Source organism: Anarrhichthys ocellatus, unplaced genomic scaffold (genome assembly GCF_004355925.1).
Source record: "Anarrhichthys ocellatus isolate YVR2014 unplaced genomic scaffold, GSC_Weel_1.0 scaffold30, whole genome shotgun sequence".
In the NCBI taxonomy this organism is placed as follows: Eukaryota; Metazoa; Chordata; class Actinopteri; order Perciformes; family Anarhichadidae; genus Anarrhichthys; species Anarrhichthys ocellatus.
This window is the reverse complement of record NW_022280060.1, coordinates 2,923,272-2,944,762: the sequence shown is the minus strand read 5'-3', so window position 1 is coordinate 2,944,762 and position 21,491 is coordinate 2,923,272. Positions and strand designations below refer to the sequence as shown.

Here is a 21,491-nt window from a genome sequence, read left to right as displayed (position 1 = left end):
CAATGAAAAACAGCTTTTAAGGCCAACTGTCCTGTGAGCCAAGTTTTATAGTGTGAGCGGATGGCTCATGTAGATAATTATTGGTTGAAGCTCATGCCAAATGCAGACTCTGAGAGATTACTGGATCAAATCTGTGCCTGCTTTCATGGATATCCAGTTAAGATCTCATCAGGGAGGAATGGTGCATTTTTATCCCCCAAAATCAACCATTGCATCACCAAATCAGGTCAGAACTGATGTAAAACATCTTGGTGTTTCCTGATTCATCATAAACTAATATAGAAAACCAGAGTCTGGTTTGTATTGCCTCTTTATTTGACACAGAAGGACACAAATAGTATTGTAATGCTAATATAAAAATATGGAAATCTGTCGTACAAAAAACATTCAGCTTTTTTACATATACATCACACACAAACAAATGCGCACAAACACACTCTGCAAATACATTTCAAAGCTGCTAAACAGTGGCTCATTCCTAGCAGGCGTTACATATCACAGAGAAATTAACAATCATAGCGATGGCTCATATAAATGAATTATATATGGCTATATGGAAATAACATTGAGGGTATGTGTTCGTGTTATAGCGAACCGTGCACATTTACATTCTCTGTCAGCACATGAAATACCTACTGAAACACAATCCATGTGGTCAAAGGTGATATATGATGCCTGAAATCGGAGAAACATCTGCTTTCCTCTCGCCCATTCCTTTCTTGTTTCTCTCCTTTAAGTGGCCTACGGAGACAAAGGTTTCATAGTGAAGATGTACACTCTCGCGTTCATTTAGTTTCTCTGCAGGAAATTCAAGTTTATCATTGTGAGAGTGTGTTGTGTAACTTTTTACCAAATTCTGGTTTCTCATATTCACAGACAGCATCAGCTCCTGGACCCAGATGTCATCCGGATTGGTGCAGCGAGTCCACTGTTTTTTATGTGTCGGCTTCTTCTTTATCAGAAACCTGCACACATTAGTATTATTATTTAAGATCATCAAGCTTACTGAACAGGTTTTATTAGCATTCAGAGACGCCAGTTATTTAAACGTTCTGCTCTGAGCTTGGAAGGATCATATGCTCAGTAGCAGGTTGTTTCTTTTTCCATTAGTTTTGCCAACTTATTATCGTGGGAAGTTTCAACAATGTATCAGAATGCTCGCTAAGTGCCAACAATGAAGGACATACAACTTGTTACTCACACAACAGCGCTGATGTTGCAATCGCCATCTGTTTTCTGAATCCTGTAACTTTCAATGTTTCTCTTTACTTTTCCTGTCATCCCTTTAAGATAGCCGAGGCAGCAGTTGCCATACGAGCCTGGAGAGAGTGAAGTTACAGAGGGTTAGAGATAAACTGCCTCACTTAAAGATGACACTCAAATGAAGCCATCACACAACTTGTACACTCTAGTTAGGGTCCATGAAGGAAACAATATAGCTCAATTGTAACAATGGTAAGTTGCGGTTATATTTATACGTTTGTTTTATTATAACGCTTATGAATGAAAAGTGCCAAAGGGTGCACTATTTATTCTGTTTTTTTTTCTTATATTTGTTATTTGTGAACTATTAATTCAATATTAACACAGCAAAACTAATCATGGCTTTCACAAATCACTGATTCAATTGTATGTCATCAAATTATTTTTTCGACCAAAGAAAACCACAAAAAGCAATTATCTGGGGCTAAACCAACACCATCTCTGAATTTCCCATCACCCCATCTGCAAGTGCCAGAGATTTTTGGGAACTTAGGTTCAGCATTGAAAAATAGCCAAAGTGAATCATGTTATTTATTGTGTGTGTTATCTTACTAACACACACACACAACTTGTTTCTGAAACATATTTTTACAATGATTTTTTTCACATAAATGTGCAGTAATTTCCAAAATAGTTTTCTTTAATTCACTTTTTTTGGGGGGAGGGGAATGGCAAGAGTTTAGTTTTTCATACCGTGCTCTTTCCCTCAATTTGTAATGCCTCAAATGTTTAGCTGTAATGAAGCTACTGAAAAGTCAGCCATGAGCTGCAATGATCACCTACAAAGTATAAATCAGCAATAGGAATGTTGAAAAGTAGAAGAATGAGGAATGGCAAATTCAATTCAGATTCATCAATGAAGAAACTGCCAGTTTTACTCCAATGTGCACACATGTCCACAATCTATAATTGTCCAGTTGTTCTGTATTTTGCTGAGGTGGAAATGTTTATAAAAATCTGTTTTTTTTCTATTTTTCAAACTCGTCATAAGATTACCACATGAAAGAAGTCTATAACAGCAAGCCTCGACAGATTACACTTTGGAGTGAAGTGTTGTGGTAAGAGGTTGTGAGCAGAATAACTCACATCGTTGAAAGAGAGGATTTAGTAACAATCTAAAGGAATGTGGATTATGAAATACAGCTGCAGCCATAATTCAACCGAATTTGGTCAAAGTGAGACCCCACATATTCTCCACAGTCATACACAGAGCTAGGTCCATATAATTACATTTTAAATTACAGTGTAAAATGCTAAAACAGTTACCTGCACAGTATTGAGCTTTTTTTAAAGCACAGTTATATTGGCAAACTAATCAAATTTACTATTATAATTTCATAGTTCTGTTGTGAATCAAATCTGATTTGTTCCACTTACCTTGTGCAAGACTCAGGTGCACGCATGAGAGGATCAGAACAAAGAAAAGAGCTTGGGACTTCATGGCTGTGGCTGCTGTTGTGTGGATCGCTGAAAAGACACAAACAGATTAAATCCCAGAGCAGAGCTAAACAAAAAAAAGAAGAACAGATTCCCACCCTCCTTGCCAAGCACATTTTGGCTGCTGATATAATATTTTCCATCACAAACCCCTCTGAGCTCTTGTGAAAAAAAAAAGGTTATGTCGTTGACCCCCCTCGTTAAAAATGTTCAATTCCTCTTCTGGTTTCCAGCTGTGTGCAGCTGTTTTTATCGAGCGTAACAAGTGAGCTTGTGATAAATTATGGCTGGATTTTCTCTCTGCAGTTATCTCTTATTAAACTCATCACTTGGAACACAAAGCAACATGTTTACAAAATCAGGATTACAAAAGCAGCAAGAATGACACGAGGGTTGAGGTTGTTTCAAAGGCGCGCAGAAAGACGTACCTGCTCACATTCAGTCTTTCACAGGATGTGCTGGCATGAGAACCTTTTGTCCAGTGCTGCTTGTAGTTGCTCTGTTCTCTAATATAGTGCACACTTGATAAATGCCCTCCCTCCTTTACCACACCTACTCTGACATGTCAACAACACGCCAAGTTTTGCAACTGAAATTTGATCACACACATCCACCCACACACCATCAAACACACACACACACACACACACACACACGTCAATACCAAGTACCTCGATGTGATTGCAACCCACTGAAGACAATGAATAACCCCAAAAGGCTGAAGATGTTTTCATCACTTTGGTCTCACATTCAGCACTTTGAGACACATTGGTGGCGATGGATATATACAGTACAAAATATTAACGCAATGCTTTAATGATATCTTTTAAAATGTCTTCATTGTTTTGGCGGTCAGGTGTGTAATACCTCTGCACGTGATAGAGATGTCAGTGCCCTCAAATGCAGCTGGACGGATACTTCCTCACACAAAGGCTGATCTAATCTCACACCACTGAAGCTTTCCAGATGTAGGATCCCATTCAAAGTTGATTTATTGTGTATCTATTACACTTAATTCAAATCTGATGAACTGGGCCCATGTACAATTGGTTATCTCCATCAGTTATTTTTACAGCTGCAACCATTGTTCAGGCCCACCCTGCATCACATCTTATTCCTATGCTGAATCTATAATGATATGTACTTCATGTCCCTTTGCATTGTTATCCATATCTAGTGTATGACTATGGGGAATTCTTGGTCACTTATTTTCCTGCACCACTTTATTACCACAATAAAATTAAACCTGCACATGTGCTTACTGTGTTGCTGCTAAATTAATCGTTTTCCTGAGTAATGACCATTTAAGATAAAGAAATAAACACGGAGAGAAGGAGAAGTGGGGTGTCAGGAGGCCCGTGTACTGAATATGTATGATGAATGTTGTTTTCAAGCTTCATTACAAGTTCATTTCAAAATAAGTGAGTATGTGGGTGATCGTAACTGTATGCAAATGCACGTGCAAGTATATTTGTATTACAGTGGTTAAAATAGAAGCAGAAAGGGGTGGTGGGAGCCCTTCAAACTTACACAACCTTTATCAAACCACCCCAGTGAAACAACACCTGGCCCTCTTAGAAAATGTATTCACTTTTTGTATCTTTCATATCCTGTTTATTTTTTAACTGCTCTGTATTTCTACTATAATTTCTTCTCTAAAAAGTTTTGGAACAGCTCACTAAAAGCCCAACATGTGTTAGCTTTCTACGGTTGTAAAATGTAACCCCCTCAAAATTCCTGGCAAAAAAAAAGGTTGTGACCTGAGTGTTTTCTACACTCAGTATGACTGTGCCTTGTGAGGTATGAAAATAAATGTGTTCCGAAGAAAAATGCCAGACTTTATAAAGTTTACTTTCTCTTGCGCTCATAGTCATCTCATCCCCGGGATAGTTTGATTGCTTCCAAATGTCACTGTTCTCTTGGCTTGTGTTGTAAATTACATTGGATTGTGTGTCTACCAAATACCAGATGTAAGCCACTGCAGGTCTATTTGTAATATATTGAAAGACATTTTTACAGATTAAAGTTAAGTACATTCTATGGTTAGAAGTAGGTGTAAAGACGAACATTAGACCGTTATGTGATTGTTAAACATGTCATTCAAAAGCCAAGGACATTAATGTGCTGCTATAACAGCATCCACTCCTCTGGGAAGGCTTTCTGAAGGAGTTTGTGTTCTGCCATTCAGACACAAGAGTGGCAGTGAGGTTAGCAACTCATGTTGGGCGATGAGGCCTGGATGCAGTCTGCGTTCCAGACGGTTAATCCCAAAGGAAACACTAGGAAATCTATTTCTGTATCGACTAGGCTTTGTGCACGAGAGTATTGTAATGTTGAAACCAAAACTGTTAAAAATAAAAAGTCCATCATCTGTGAAGAAGTTAATTGATAAATCACAAAATCTATATGTTATACATAAGTACATACATACATAAAAAATATAAGATATCTAAAATATAATTGTGTGCTGTAACATTAAGATTTACGATAATTGGGACAAAGTAGTGCAGCCCACACCATGAGCACCAGACCAATGATACAAAGGTGTATACAGGGATGGCCAACAGTGGTGGAAGAAGTACTCAGATACTTTATTTGAGTTAAGCACTAGAACCACAGTAGAAACACACTGCATTATAAATACAAATAAAAGTACAGGGTTATGAGCAGTAATGTACTTTCATGTACAATATCATGGTGGTTAAATTCAAAATTACCTTGTGAAAATGTATTGTAGTTTATATGTTCATGATAGGTTTAATCTGCAATATCGTATAGTTGTAAAATAAATGTAGTGGAGTAAAAAGTACAATATGGCTCCATGAGTGTTGTGGATTAGAGGATAAGAAAATAAATCTTTATTTGTCCTCAGAGGGGAAATTTGGTTGTTGCATCAGAAATACAGAAAAATAAATAGTAAGAGGTATATAAAATTAAAATAGAAATAAAAATAGAGCAGCAGATTAAAGTCAATCCTATGAGGCAAAAGTGCCAGTGGTGTGAAAAGTAGAAATAGTGGAAAATGTCAATTTTTAAAATAAAGTTCAGGTGCTTCAAATTGTTTTTTAGTACACTAATTGAGTATTCATCGCAAGGTTGTTATAAAATGTTGTTATCTCTGCTTGAGAAAGATTATTAGAAACACTACACCACCATCTAGCGGTCAGACATGAGAACTGCATCCGATACAAAAAGTCTATTCCATCGATCCAGTTCCGTGTTATGGATGTAGCCCACTGGTTATGGACGTTCTGACCGGGTTTTACGGGACATTCACCGACACCTCGAGTGTGGGCGTGACCGACCGGCTTGCTTCCATAACAGCCTCTAGGCAACCACTCAGACAGCAAGTCAGGCAACACGCTGAATGCAAGTCATCCTGACTTCATAGTTTTATAACAGTTGTGTGGGCTGTGCTGTTGTTCGCGAACCAGCAGTTACAGTAGCGGTTGGTGTCAGAGTGAACGCGCACTTTTCATCCTAGCAAGACACTGATTAGCAACTTGTTAGCTCGCTGATCGAGAACCACATGGACCCTCAAAACATGAACAGTGAGGCGAAGATGTTGCTGACCCACGCCAAGACTCTCAGACTGCACACCGGGAATTTAGTCAACCGAAGTCGCCTGAAAAAGAAGTGTCCGTCCTCTCCCAGCGAAGAGGTAAGACACCGGAAAGCTGTCTGAATTAAAAACGACGGCAGTAAGTTAGCTTGTTGTGTTGCGTGTGACAGTTTAGCTTATTAGCTTAGCCTCTTTTTTTTTTTACCTGGCTAAACATTTAACTGGCTAACGATACCAGTGTGTTATCTGATGATAATAAAGCGTGTATAGGTCCATAAAGAGGGACGTTTTAAAAATAAGTCATTCAAATTGTATCTGTCGAGGTCTCTAGTTACAGGACTGTGTCTGAGATAAAGTAAAAGTAGAGTTTGGGTCTAGTGTGTCTTACTGATGTGATGAAGGCATGTTTAACATATGTGATGTTTGTTATAGTCGGCTCACATCAAACAAACGTTGAGCCTGAGCAGCAAACGAGTTACACAACACCTGCAGACAGGTGCTTTATTGAAAGTGTTGGTTTGAGCCAGTACTCAGAATCTACTGATATGGTCACGTGTCATTCATACATTTAGTGCTGCACCTACATATTATTTTCCACATTGATTCAATTAAAAAAAAAAAGAGAGAGAGAATAATAAAGACTATAGGAAATGGTGAACAATTGCAATCACAATTTTGTTTTAAGTTGACGTTTTCAACTAGCTTATTTTGTCCAAACAATCTAAAACTGAAATATATAAAATGTATATAACACAGGGGAACGCAGCAAATCCTCATAATAAAGATGTAACTAGTGAATGTTTGGCAATTTGCTTAATAAATGACTCAGACAATTATCAGATATAGATAACTGACTCATCCATTAATCGACTCGTTGTTCACTGTAGTTATTTGGTTTGTATTGTATTTTAGTATTGCCTTCCGCACTCATCGAGATGTCTCACTCATCCATATTCTTCCTACACTACTGATGATGCAGGTGGCCTCCTCACCCCATACTTATCCTTTTGTAATTATGTTTTGGAAATAAATTATTCGTCATCACTTAAACTTGACTCGTCTCCTGTCTTTGTCCCACACTTTAAGCCGATGTGGGACATTGGGATATTTTGTCTAACTGATTTCATTGTTTACAACACACTGCAGCTCGAGTTTGGCACAGCAGCATGTCACAGCTGTCCAGATGTTTGTGCGGTGGTCTGCTGAGGGATAAAAAGCTTCTCCGCTTCAGGGATCCTTCCTGAAAATATGCATGTTTCACAGATGTGAATAAACAATTGTTTTTCTGTTTCATATTTCAGCTTAAAGACTGCATTCAAGCCACGCTTAGTGATTGGTCTTCCACAACAATGCCGCCATCAAAGGTGGGGGAGATGTTTCCTGTTATCCTAATGTGTTGGATGTAGCTCTGTTGGGTTCTTGATGTTTAGTAATACATCTAATTCTGGCTCTTCCATACCAGTTCTTTTGCATGTTAGTATTTGCATTGTCGTTTTCACTTATGGTCAGACCAGCAGCATGTGAATAAGTTTCACAATGTGCTACCACACTGTCCAGGGAGGCTCCAGTGCTTGGGAAAATAAAACAACTGTAGTGATGAACATCAAAGGTTGCCTCTAGCCTTGCTGAAAAGAAGCTGTCATGATGAATGTTCATGCAGTGCTGCCTGCCAAAGGCGCCATTCCAAATGTGCGTCTGTCTGTAAGGGAGGGTGGGGGGGTAAAAACTTTGCCATGGGGGTTTTGTTCATTAACTGTGATGGGATTTCCAGAACGCATTCATCAACCACCTGTGTTCATCAAACTAACTACAAACCTGAAATGGAGATTTAAAACGATGCAGGATCGTACGTAGTGTTCCTGCTGAACTCTGCTCTGGCTGTTTTGCTTGGATCAGCTAATCTGCTGAAACTTTTATCACCCCGCCCACAGGACTCAAATGGGATGGGGGAAGTTTGAAAGAGTTGAACTCGGGGATCGTAAATACAAAGCATATTAGACACTTCCCCTGCAGGGACATGGAGAGAATGGGATGTTTAAGTGATGGGGCCCTGAGCTGTCTTCTGACGCTTTTTGATGCTGTGTAACAGATCCATGTTGTAAAGATCTGACATTTTTTCAAAGTTCTGGCTGTGTTATGCTAACCTTCTTTAAACAATGCACTTCAACATGTCAATTTTAAATACAATAGGTCTCATTGTGTGATGTGCTGACACGTCATATTCAACCTTTGTCCATACGAGTACTGTATTAAATGTATCACTTGTTGTTAAGTCTTCTGAGCAAAACAAATAGCGTTTAGTAGACTATAAAACACTGAATGAGACAATTTAGAGGAGATTCCTCTCATGACAGATCAGACTTAAATGTTGTTTTCTCTTGTGTGGGTACATTTTTTTTTTTTTTTTTAACAAGCAATGCTAATGATAACCTCATATACCATAAACACAATAATCAGACCAGATCAGATTTGCTTTTTGTCTGAATGACATTGAACAGAGCCGTTCTTCTGATGGTTCCTGTTGTTACACGTTCTGCTAATGGTGTCACATTTCCACTGGTCAACAGGTGGCAGTAATGCACAAAGATAAGAAGCAATGGCTGGAAAACGCAGGAAAGAAGAAGACTAGTTGTAAACTATTCAGGTTCCAAACCTTTTAGAAAAATCAGCTTTCCAAAAACATTTCTGAGGAAGGAAATGCATTCATCACATTTGTTCGACATCAAGGCTTTACACAATGCTCATTAGTGAGTAACACTGAATGTAAACATAACTTTATAGTTTGTTTACAAGAAATCCCCACAGGGAACTCTGTGAGGTTTCTGTCTGTCCTGTCATTTGTTCAATGATTAAAAGCCAATATTTTAAGAGACCGATGAAGGTTTTTCAGGTCTAAAATGTGTTGTAGTCACAACACAGTCTCTAAATGAAGTGCTCGTCTTGCAGGATTTCCCAGACACACTGGACTGCTCCATTCCCCAGGCAACTGATGCTATTACGCCTGAAGAGAGGGATGAACTGAGGGTCTCAGGTCAGTACTGGAGTGTTTGCCACAGCATTTTATGAGACTGTTGGGTGAACGTCAGACCCTTTAGAGGGGGAAATGTTGTACATTTTAAAGTTAAATGCATCAATCTGGTGCACTTTGAGAGGAACATTTAGAGGCTAGATCTATGAAGAACTTTGTGCTCTTGTAAACAATGTTGTCCTCTGGTTTTAGCAGTGATGGAATATATCTAAGTACATTTACTCAAGTACTGTACTATACTAGTAGGTTAGATGTAGAGTTTTTGTTTTTAATTTAACTGCTTGTTTTCACAGTCAAGCTGTTCCTGTGCGAGTCGGTTCAATCCTCCATCAGAGATGCAGTGGAGATGGGTGAGCGTTAAATCTCTTCAGCTGAATCTTTATGTATCTTAAAGACTACACAACTACACACATTTTTTTAGGACACTTAGCTCTACTTGTGTTACGGCCTTGTCTGTCACTCATCCCTAGTCTGCCAGGCGCTGGCAGTGTCCCAGCTTGACTCTGTTATCATAGCGCCACCGTGGCCCTTGGACAGTGACAGCCAAAGTCTGGCCCACCTTCAGCCAGCTTGGGAGGAGCTGGAGGCTCTGGTCAGAAGCCAGCAGATTGCTGCTATTGGCACCTCTGACCTAGACAAAGACTTGCTGGAGCAGCTCTACAACTGGGCTCAGGTTAGTGGAAATCTTGTGTGTGTGTGTGTGTGTGAACCTTAATTAGTTTCAGAAATGAAAATGGGGCTTTATTCATTAAATGGTTGTTGACATTTTATAATACGCTGGATTCATAGATTACAAAATGTGAAAGCAGTAATGTGTTTTTCTATTATGAACTTTGGCCACTGTGCGCCATTTCCTATGTTCAACCAAATGAAGCCAGTCGTTGACTACATGCCCTCTCTTGTACAGGTGAAGCCCAGCAGCAACCAGTTCAACTTGGCCTCCTGCTGTGTGATGCCTCCGGACCTGACAGCCTTTGCCAAAGAGTTTGACATCCAGCTGCTCACACACAACGATCCCAAAGGTTCAGAAATTCAATTAAAATGTTTTTCTGTCAGTCAGATGGGTTTGTAGTAAAGTTTCTGAATGCAAAACAGTTTTTTCAGTGCTTAGTTGAACATTAAAGGGGTAAGCTATTTGATATTCTATATGTTTCTAATTGGCAACAAATCCCGTCAAAAGACCAAAACAAACTGTTTCTGTGTAGAAAAAGCCAGATATACCAAGTCAATCATATTTATATAGCCCAATATCACAAATGTGCTTCATTGCACTGAGAGACTTGTTTCAACATTATCGTGAATATGGGTAGTGTAGTTTATTTTCAGTCAGTCCCACATACACTGTCCTGCTGGCGGAATTACTACAACACCAAATGTGTAGTAATGCACGGCTGAAAATGGTCCCACAAAATAGATTTATATCTTTAGGAGAAATGATTGGGCTTTGTCCTGATAGCCACAGAGAAGGGAGGAAAGTGTACAGAGACATTGTTCATTTTTGGTCGTTTCATGGGATTTATCGACAATAAAATACTTACAGATAAAGTTGTAGTTTGGGTCAACAGCAGTATCAGTGAGTCTCATGTTTACACAGTTCACCTGTCATTTTTTTTCATGAGTTTTGAACGTCTCTTCTTTTGGTTCCATGTTTCCACAGAGTTGATGTCAGCAGCCACATTCCAGGAGGCGGTGCAGGAGGGAACGCAGGACCTGAACATTGCTGACTGGAGGCTGGAGTGGGTCCTTCGCTACTCCATTATTGTGAAGAGCCGGGGCATTATCAAGGCTAAGGGCTACCTTGTCAGTGCGAGGAAGGCGAGCCCCTAGCGCAACCCACTAGGGAAGACGCATGGATGAAGCCATTTTCCTCTTTTCGTTGACATACGCATACACACAACATGCAAAGTAATGGCTCTGAATAATGGATGCTGCCATTCACCATGAGTCTGGAAGTCATCGTGTACCATTTCTTCATTTTAACTGATGCAGGTGTTCATTAGCGTCGTCTCAATGAGATCATAAATGGGAGATGAACATGCAATATTAACTCAAGATTCGGTTTTTAAGAGAATAGACTGTGGAAGTGAGAGTTTCACAGATGAATAGTACATTGACAGATCAGCCATTTATCAACACAATAGAGGCTGCTTTAATGATAGAAAATGGCGGTTGCTAAACTTTGATCCAAGGTCAAGGGTTCCTTAACCTTGATCTGACTTGAAGTGCCTCTCATCCTTCTCTCCTCCTGTCCTCATACCTGCTTTGTCTCCACTGTGTCTGTGTGAATCAAGCTTTAAATATATTGGTCTGAATGAAAAGTCAAAGGAAGAGATTTGTTTTTAGTACAGAATGATTGAAAAAAATTTGAAGCTGTATATGGAAAAATATCAGAAAAAACATTTGTTGTTGCAATTGGATTTTTCCTGCTGTATTTGCATTCCTAAATTGAGAAAAAAATATGTGCAAATTTAAATCAAAGATGTTTATTTTATGATGCTGATTGTAATTGGTGAAGAAAACAACTATGTAAGTATATACAACTGTATTTTATCGGGCCTTTTTTTTCGGACCATGTTGACCCACTACTGTGCTCATGAGATTAATTTGAGGATAGAATGTACAGCAATATTTTGAGATTGACATGCGAAGCAGGCGCTTGTCCTCTATATGCATCGTTGTTAGCACTGGAAACTCCGTGCCAAGGAGATGTTAAAATCTGATAACTCTGAGGAAGATGTTTTTATATAAGAATCACGGTTGTTTTTCCAGACCCGATCCAGTTAATTTCATGAAGACAAATTATCTGTACTGTAAACATATTTAATGTCATATATCTGTATATCATGAATTGGCTTTATTAAAATCACGAAAGTTATGTTTTACCATCAACACTAGTGTAAAATATTTAAAAGATGGAATGAACTCGGGCTAGTGTGGTGTATTTTATTATTTTTCGATAATACAATCAAGATTTTGGTGTTACAAAGAAAAGAGCTAAATTAACGAAGGGAACTTCCAACTTTGTTGAAAGTGCTACCTAAACTCTGCTGAGTCATTAAGATGCAGTAAAACATGTTTTGTTGATACTGTAAGTTATTTAAATTATTTTCCATGTTTGTTAATTGAAAGAATGTTTCACAACGATATTTATAGATTATAGATTTATATACAAAGCATATGATGATCTTATAAAATATGATGTAAGTGGATACAACTGTTAAAATTACAACCTCAAGCAACTTTAACATTAAAAAGGTTACACACCAGCGTTACCTAATAAAATACAGTATAGAGCAGTACAGTATGTATGAGGATAACGCACAGTTTGTCTGCATTGAGAACTTTTCATATATAAAGTGCCCTTTGAGAACAATTCGTACTTTTTTATCGCACACTTTCAACGCAGTACTCAATGTATTAACTAACGTTAGAGAAGTTTTACTTTAAATCACCTGAACAGTTTTTCCACTATCAGGACTTGAAGATGAGTCACGACTCTGCGATCGTCTGCTTGGCCTGTATCTTATTTCCGTTTATCGATTAGTCGAGTCCAGCTCTCAAACCGGAAGTGTGAGGAGCTAGCGAGCTTGCTAGCAGCATGCAAGATGGTGGCCACCAGGAGAGGAGTACGCGTGTGCTCTCCAACTAAAACAAACCCCGAGCAGTCCTCTGATGTCCCGGTACGTACGACAGAGACACGTTAGTTAAACCTGCTACTGGTTCAGAGACCACGTTAAGGTTTAGTTCGAGGAGAAGGGAGCCCGGCACGTGTCTGTTAGCTCGTGAATGTGCAGCTGCTCAAAACTTCACGTGGACACCATCTTTCTATCGAAGTTTGTAAACGTTTCGATGTTGTGAAACAAGTAGAGAAAACTGAAAATATTGATAGATACAACGATCCCGTAACGTGACGGACTAAACTCGATGGTGTGTGTGTGTGTGTCGCCCAACATCAATGCAGCTTTGAATGATATTGAATTAAAGATTAATTTAAAGAAACTGAATCAATTTGACACGTTTTATTTTAATCCACTGTTACGGTCTCTATATTCAGTATAAATCACATACTACAGATAACATTTTTTACACAAGTTAAACCTTTAACCTACTTAAACTGTCAATAAGAGTGGTTTAAAATTGATTCAAAGATCCTACTCGTCAATGATAGATGAAGTAGAAAAAACACAAACCGGTCCTTATTTTCACTGGGTGACTTTATTCCTTCATTAACAGTGACTGTATTTTACTTCTGGTCAATCCCAAACCCACCGTCCTGCTGCCCTAAATACTAGACAAGAGCACCAAATGTGTGCTTCAAAGTCCCCAACGAACACACTACTTACTCCCGTCTGAGTAACGTTTGAAGAACAAATACAGTTCTTAGATATTTTTCCTTTTCAATATGAAGCTATGCGTTTGTGACTCATTTTTAGATAATATCTCCAGTAGAAATGAAGCCACAGACGGCTGTTGAAGCCAGAAAGACTTGAGAGAGTGACACATTGTTGGCTTTGGTCTTTTTTTTGTGTGGAATTTGTTGACAATCTCAACACCTACCTCATCCTTTTGGGTAAAGCTTGTTATAGAATCAGCTGTACAACTAAATATTGTCTTTTTTCTTTCAAACAGGCCACTCCTTCACTTGGTCGGAGAACCAGGGGCACTGCTAAACAAGCAGAGCCCCCGACCCAAAGTGCCCTGGTGGAGACCAGCAGCCAGCTGGAAAAAAGCGAGGGACAACTCCAAGCGTCTCCTCCTACCTCGCTGCTGAAAAGATGCACCAGAGCTTCCAGACTCCACAGTCCAGAGCAGTCATGCACACCTGTGGGCTCCGTCCACGAAGCGGATCAGGAAGACTCCTGCTGCTCTGCGGTGTTTGACGCCAAACTACCAACAACACGCACCAGAGGGAGCAATGTCATAGTACTTCGGGAAGATGATGAGATACCTGAGGTGGACTCCTGGTGCTCTCCGATGGTTGATGGCGAACTACCAATGACCAGAGGGAACAGGAGAACGCAACGCATAGTACTTCGGGAAGATGATGAGATACCTGAGGCGGACTCCTGGTGCTCTCCGATGGTTGATGGCGAACTACCAATGACCAGAGGGAACAGAAGAACGCACCGCATAGTACTTCGGGAAGATGATGAGATATCTGAGGTGGAATCGTGCTCTTCTGCAGTGTCTGCATCGAAAGCTAGCCAAAGTGTCCGCCGGAGCACAAGGAGGAAGACGATTCCAAAAAGCCCCGTGCCAGCTGAGGTGGGAGACGTCAAGGTCGAATCGGTGTCCAAATCCCAGAGAGTCGCCAGAAGTCAGAGAAAAACTGCTGGCCCCAGATCATCTGCCAAACAACAAACTGAAGACTCGGAGCTCTCAGATGCTGACAGCTACGTGTCCAGCGTCTCCACCACCCGCAGAGCTACGAGATCCAGAAGGCAAACCGGTCCGATCCCCCTCCACCTAGACGAAACCTCGGAAGGCTCTCAATCCCCCGCCCCGAGGGCTCGAATGAGCCGGGCAGCCAAAGGGAGCGCGGCAGCTGCTGTAGACGTCAGTGAGCCCCAGTCCTGCGACTCTGAAGGGTTTGAGTCCGGGCCCACTTACAGTATGACGACTCGTAGATGGGGGAAGACCCGACCAGCCTGTCCCAAAGCCCTGGACTCAGACTCTGAGCCGGCTGACGGGCATTCCCAGATGGGCAGCCCCTGCACCACACGAAGCAAAGAGACTCCCTGCAGCAGCCGCACAGGCTCGGGGAGCAGCAGTCGGAGTGCTCGGGCCGCCAGGAGCTCAATCAAGGACTGTAGTATTGTTTTGGAAAAAACTATGGAGGACACTTCAATCAATGATTCCATGTTAGAAAGAACAGTGATCCTTGCGGACGCGGACTGCACACTGTTGGAAGGAGATGAGAACCAACCATTGGAAGAGAAAGAGAAAGAGAAAGAAGGCGTGGATCGTACTGATCTCACACCAACTGAGGCAGACACAATGAGTGTGGAAAAGGGAGTAGTTGTCATTTCAGAAGAAGACTCCCCCAGTTGGTCTCTCAAGATATCAGACAGTCCTGCTTGTGCTGAGGAAGCTGTAATTACACCTGCAGTGACTGACAGACACCAGCAGGAGGAGCCGCGTGCTGAAAATACGGACGGGGACGCCTCAGAGAAGACGGTGATGCAGGAAACAATCCAGCCATCAGAGCCGTTAAAGCCTCAGCAATCAGCTACAGCGACATCGTGTGAAAGTGCATCTGAAATCACAGAGGAGACTGAAGAGAAGGATGAAGCTATGGAAGTGGCTCATGTGGACGCCCACGCACCACAGGGAGATGAGGATGCTGCTGTGGAAACCGGGCCCAGTGAGGAGGAGAAAATGGAAGTCAGCACATTGAATATAGATGCCCAGCAGGTGGTCGACTCCAATGAGGTCCAAGTTGAGTCCATTCAGGTGACATCCAGCCAGCAGCAGAGTATCACAGTGGATTCTGACCCTGAACAGCAACCTAAAGATGTCATCGTCCAGAACACAAAAATCATCAGCCTGCTGGAGAGCAGCGAGGATGAAGATGAGGAGAGGGAAGTTTCTGGAGAGGTGGAGGAAGATGAGTTCCCGGCAGAGGAGAGAGCAGGACCTTCCCAGAAGTGTGAAGCAGCAGCTGCATCCGTTGAGGGACTGTTTATGATCGACACACGGCCCGGACAGGAGGCTGATGAACAGTACTACAAGGAAAGGCCAACCGAGGAGCAGGAGAAGGCCACAAAGGAGGACAAAGTGGAGCAGGAGGAGCAAGATGAGGAGTTTGTTGATGAGGAGGGGGATGATGATGACGAAGATGCAGAATTCCTTTTCTCGAGTAGAAATCCTCAGTTGTAAGTATATGAAAGGTGGCTGCCATTGATTGGTTCATTCACTTAGGAACACACGTGTACTAATTATTATTGTACATGTGGAGGACCCCGGACAGACGTCAGCACTATAAGCAGTTTTCACTGTATAACTGTGCTGAGGTGAGAAATGAGACACGACTGCTCCTCCTGAGGAAGTTTCTTTCTGCTTATTTGTTCCAGGAAAGGGATGTCCAGCCGTATTGACCCTGGCTTCAGAGTGAAGGAGCTCGGGGGCTTATACATCAATTTTGATGGCAGCAAATCAAAACCCGTCTCCACTTCACTACGAAAACTAAAGGAAAAGAAGATCCAAGATGAGGTAAATAAGTAATTGATTTTTGAAGGTGATCTGTGATGCAGAATGAATAATGAACTTTATAGTTATGCAAGCACGAGTAAATCCAATAACACTTTTTTTGTTGTTGCTGTCCACAGGTGATGAAGAAGAGTGTGATAGGACCAGAGTTTGAGAAGAAGGATGCAGTGCCGCCGTACAGTGAATCCAAACGAGCCGTAAAGTTGAAAAACAGAGTAAGTTCACATGCTTTGCATGATAGATTATCTGTGCTTCAATCTGCTAGTTTTATCACTTGGATCATGTTTGTGGAATCAGTTATGATGAAACGTCTTGCCCCAAATCACCAAATCATAAATACAGTAGAGCAGATGTTTTTATTGTAATTCTTTGCTTCAAAGGCTTCTCCAAATAATTGAGATCGCTGTTTTTCCCAGACGGAGAGGGCGAAATCAACAGGAGATGGTTGGTTTAATATGAAAGCCCCGGAGATCACACAGGAGCTGAAAGGTGACCTCCAAGTCCTGAAGATGAGAGGCTCCATGGACCCCAAGAGGTTCTACAAGAAGAACGACAGAGATGGCTTTCCCAAATACTTTCAGGTTGGTAGAAAACAAATCTCTTGCCCCTCAGAATCCCTCCTCAAGAACAAGGCAATGTTTATATTTGTTTTCTTTGGAAACATGGTCATGACTTTGTCATTTTCATAGTTAAGGGGTTCACTAATAGGGTCTGTAGTTCAGAATTATGAATTTAGCTGGATTTCAACTAGGAGCAGCAGCAATACTAATATAAATTGAATTCCCGGTTTGTCCTGTGTTACGCTTGCTGGACCAGAAATTTAAGCGGCTCGCTCATTTCCTACGAAGCATCTTTTCACACTGCACTGCCTCTGCAAAAAGAATAAACTCTGGACTAGATAGCAGCAGACTGTCCTGCTGTGCGGTTGCACTGTCCTGTGATGTTTCCCTTTCTGCTTTACATACAAAATTATGGGGAAATTTCCACCTAGTTAAAGAATGTTTGTACCGGTGTAGAGGCCATTGTGTGACACTTGTTTTAAAGTGTGCACACGTGCATGGTAGAATATCGTTCTTTATTTTATCGCTTTTAAAATTGTAACTAATAATCCCCATTTTTTTACTAAATTTATCCCATCGGTAATCTGATTAAGTCTTCTTTTTTTCGATTTCATGTATTGCATTACTTGTGTGTGTGTGTGTGATACAGGTTGGTACGGTGGTGGACAACCCAGTCGACTTCTATCATTCCCGTGTTCCCAAGAGGGCGAGGAAGAGGACGATGGTGGAGGAGCTGCTATCTGATGCCGAGTTCAGACAGTAAGTTGAAATGAAAACAAACAACCATCTTTCTGGACGTGGCTTTATTATGTCACATGATTCAACTATGAAATAGACTGATGCTGTGACCTAATACTGTGTCAGCGATGCTCCAGTGTCTGCCGTCACATATTTCAAATCTATTACAACACAATATTAATGAAGGATATCAAAATACAGTTTGTAACCATCGTTAACTTAAAAATGTCAGCTCCCAGAATACATTGCAGCACCACAGCAGCTCTTGCTAACCTGTGTGAGCACATTGGTGTCAGTTTGCTCTCTAGTATTTAGTCAGGAGTGTGTAGATGTATTCCATTATTGCAAACATAAAATGTACTTTCCTCTCGTCTTTCCAGCAACAACAAAAAGAAGTACCAGCACATTGTGACGGAAAGAGCGGCACAAGGAGCTGGCAAGAGGAGCAAGAAGAGTAAATTCCATAAGAAGTAAATACTTGATGTGATGAACACTGACTGAGGGACTTTTCATAAATACTGATACAATCAACTGCAGGAGGTGGGCTGGTGTTCCTGTTAGAAATAGTCAGTGCTCTGTACAGTTACCACAAAGTGTGTACATGCTTACATTTACAACTGAAACATTTTTTAATCTAATGGAACAAATATTCCAATAAATGTTGCTGCACATTAATCATAGACTTTCTAGATATGCATGCATCATGAACATTAAAATACTTATCTTTTGACGGCCTTTGTTTGTAAAGGTTTCCTTTTAATTCAACTAGCACCGTAATAATCTGCCTTGTAACATGATTTGTAGGATTAAATCTCATCACTAATGATCAAATCAGAAACTGGTGTCGGGTGATATTTTCTAAAGAATTGTATATTAAGTCCAAATGTTGAGGTTACAACATTTCAAATACATATAGCTCTGTTTTTCTAATTCTGAAAAAAGGAAGATGTCGTTGAAAAAGATGATCACAAAACCTGAAACAAAGCACGATATTAAAGAAGCTGACATAAGCAGCACACGACTGCAATGGTCCCACAAAGAGAAGGCAGCATAAGCAGAGGATGACATTTGTCCCAATTGGTTTGGCACATTCAGATGTTACTTTAATAGTTAATTCATATAAAGGCAGGGTTGGTAAACTTCTTCAAAAACTGTTCCTCTTAAAGCTCTTCAGTCTCTCGTAGCTGCTGGCTCTTTGTGACCTTCTTGTCGCTCTTTTGTGTTGAGAGCCGAGCCCTGAACAGCTGCAGCATACTGTACATCCACCATGTCTCCTGTTTTTCTCTCTCTCTCACACACACACACACACACACACACACACACACACACACACACAGCTTTAGAGAATTTAGACAACATCTCCGTTTGGTTTTACCATTGGAACGTTTAAATAAATAAAAAACAAACCGCTGATGGGTGGGAGGGAAGCAGTGCTGCTGTGCTACAAATTGATTTCCTTTTCAGAGAAACGACGACAAGCGCAGCGCAGCAGGTGCTGGGAAGGTTTGCATTTTAAATGAACGCCAAAGGGAGATAAATGAAGCTACACCTGTGTCTGTGTGAGATGTTTTGACTCACTGACTGATACAATTATATGAAGAGTCAGCCGATCAGGAAGTTAAAGGTCCACGGTCACTTGGTTGTCCCAGGTGGATTTGTGTGTCTGCAGAATCCTCTCAACTCTGCTGTGGATCTGCTCGCAGTACGATGGACTGGGCTGGAGCCTGAGCGGTAAAACAAATAATTACACAGTAAAAACCCATAAACTTAATTAACTGAGTTAGCCATGTAGACCTACATCAATTTAGGTTGACATATAGCTTTGTATTGATATTGTGATCATACATCACATATATTTTCAACATGCTGTACTATGACTTTTTTCACCTTGCTTCATGTACTTTTTGAGTACTATTTCAATACTTTACTACAGGTATTCAATTATATTTCAACGAGGTCCAGTTTAAGATTACTTCCTAAACTATGACTTTTGTATGAATTTATTTACATGATATATGCTGACTTTACAATATACTATACTATGTCTTCTAATGACTTAATTATAATAGACTATACAATGCCTGTTTTCATGACATTTTTATGCCATAGTACTACTTTTTATTACATGCTAGTCGCATGTCGATGTGTCCTTGAGCAAGACACTTAACCCCAAAATTGCTCCCGTAGCTGTGACTACGGTGTGATAGCGTCTGAATTGTATGTTGCTTTGGATGAAAGCGGCTGCTAAATGACTGTAATGTAATGTAATATGTGTGTAAACAGAATTTTACACAGAAAAACAATAAGATTCACAAATATATTTCTGATGAACACAGAAATAATTATTAATTCATATAAATGTAGTAGAAATCCAGGAATATATGCATTTAGAAGTATTTCTCTGTATGGTACTTATGTGTGGTCACTCCAGGAAACAAAGATATTAATTACAGGTAAGCAGCAAATCCATACATTGGAGACGCTGTAACCAAAGAATGTTTGGCATCTAGACGGACTTCAACAATTAATTGATGATCAAAATTGCTCTAAATCATACAACTTCCAAACAATGGCTGTCAAGAGGTTCTCACAGTTATTCCTTTTGTCCACTAGTCTGTGCTGTAACCAAACACAAGATGTGCGAGTGGATGCACAAGTGAAACCACCAGCACACTCAATTGATAATTATTTCAAAGTTTTTTAAAAGTGACACTTTTTCCCCTCTACTTTCTACCTTTTGTGCAAAAAAGATAAAAAAGTAATTTCACAATTGACAAAACAAATGGTGCATTGCATCTGGAGGCATAAATGTGCTTCATCAACACAATGTCAATGTGTCTTAAAGTTGACCACGGGCAGTTACACAATCTTGAATTGACAAGACAGACAGAAGTGAACAGTAATGAATTTCAGTATTGCCTCTCGTCCCCGTCTATTTGCTGGGAGTGAAGAGGTGATGGCGACTGACTGTCTGGCTGTCTAGCTGGTGTCTTGGCCTGGCTCAGTTCGGGAATGGAAGCTTTTCATCTGTAATCAGATAAACTCGCTACCTGCTTCAAAAATTCTTCAAGGGCAAATCATCCAGAGACATGAATAGACTGAGACTTCAGGGCTTAGGGAGCAAACGTTGCCACTGGCATCTGTCACTTTCTTTATAGATCAAAGATTGGTGGGGAGACGTGCCCCTCTCCCTGTCGGCGGGAATCTACCAAGGCCTGCTCTAATCTCCCACCCTGCGACTCCTGTCGCGTTTTCAATTGAGAGAAAAGTATCATTCATTTCCTACAATTTACTCTGCACTTTAAGATTGTCTATTGATTTTAATGTTTACTTATGGACTGAGCAGTAGGGAAGGGGAGAGCACAAACAAACACAACGGAACATCGGTCGCGTTGGTGTGTTCATCTCACAGCTGTCGTGATCGATGACAAGGTCTCTCTGAATGTATTAAAGCGTGCATCGGGTCAAATGCATCAGACTCGAGCTGAAACACAAATCAATACCATTTTCCTCTTGTTTTCCCTTCTCCTCACTCAGTAACGAACAAACATGACAAGACATCAGCTTCTGTAATTTAAGAGGTGGAGGGGAAATCATCCTGCCTGTCGAGTGTGATCAAAATTAAAGATTGGATGTGTATGAGCTTGCACACACACACACACACACACACACACACACACACACACACACACAC

The 21,491-nt window shown here is 40.6% G+C and overlaps 4 protein-coding genes across 6 annotated transcripts in view; 2 read left to right on the top strand and 2 right to left on the bottom strand.

Annotated features, from left to right (window-relative positions):
• Positions 1–292: 292 nt before the first annotated feature.
• On the bottom strand, positions 293–3,199 carry ccl25b (chemokine (C-C motif) ligand 25b). 2 transcript variants are annotated; one of them, XM_031864099.1, is made up of 5 exons: positions 3,129–3,199; positions 2,641–2,730; positions 1,202–1,319; positions 851–965; positions 293–741 (listed from the first exon to the last, which is right to left on the bottom strand). In XM_031864099.1, the coding sequence occupies exons 2-5, from the start codon at positions 2,702–2,704 to the stop codon at positions 733–735; spliced, it is 306 nt and encodes a 101-aa protein (XP_031719959.1). In that variant the 5' UTR covers positions 2,705–2,730; positions 3,129–3,199; the 3' UTR covers positions 293–732. The 2 variants fall into 2 exon arrangements, with proteins under 2 accessions (XP_031719959.1, XP_031719960.1); XM_031864100.1 differs by having other exon boundaries at positions 3,137–3,161.
• Positions 3,200–6,012: 2,813 nt separating this feature from the next.
• Positions 6,013–12,179, top strand: gclm (glutamate-cysteine ligase, modifier subunit). Its single transcript, XM_031863844.1, has 7 exons — positions 6,013–6,361; positions 7,564–7,626; positions 9,209–9,293; positions 9,584–9,640; positions 9,761–9,963; positions 10,198–10,312; positions 10,948–12,179. Exons 1-7 carry the CDS (start codon positions 6,230–6,232, stop codon positions 11,115–11,117), a joined length of 825 nt encoding a protein of 274 aa, XP_031719704.1. The 5' UTR covers positions 6,013–6,229; the 3' UTR covers positions 11,118–12,179.
• Positions 12,180–12,251: 72 nt separating this feature from the next.
• dnttip2 (deoxynucleotidyltransferase, terminal, interacting protein 2) lies at positions 12,252–18,635 on the top strand. The gene is made up of 7 exons (XM_031863833.1): positions 12,252–12,970; positions 13,920–16,165; positions 16,364–16,502; positions 16,619–16,714; positions 16,916–17,080; positions 17,709–17,818; positions 18,178–18,635. Exons 1-7 carry the CDS (start codon positions 12,896–12,898, stop codon positions 18,269–18,271), a joined length of 2,925 nt encoding a protein of 974 aa, XP_031719693.1. The 5' UTR covers positions 12,252–12,895; the 3' UTR covers positions 18,272–18,635.
• spata6 (spermatogenesis associated 6) overlaps positions 16,453–21,491 on the bottom strand; it is a 14,477-nt gene continuing 9,438 nt past the window's right edge. The window contains exon 11 of one of the 2 annotated variants that reach the window (XM_031863838.1): positions 16,453–19,521. In XM_031863838.1, the coding sequence (XP_031719698.1) occupies positions 19,416–19,521 (106 nt within the window). In that variant the 3' untranslated portion in view covers positions 16,453–19,415. Of the gene's footprint in view, positions 19,522–20,091; positions 21,282–21,491 lie in introns of those variants that run through there. The other variant, XM_031863839.1, reaches the window with a different exon arrangement.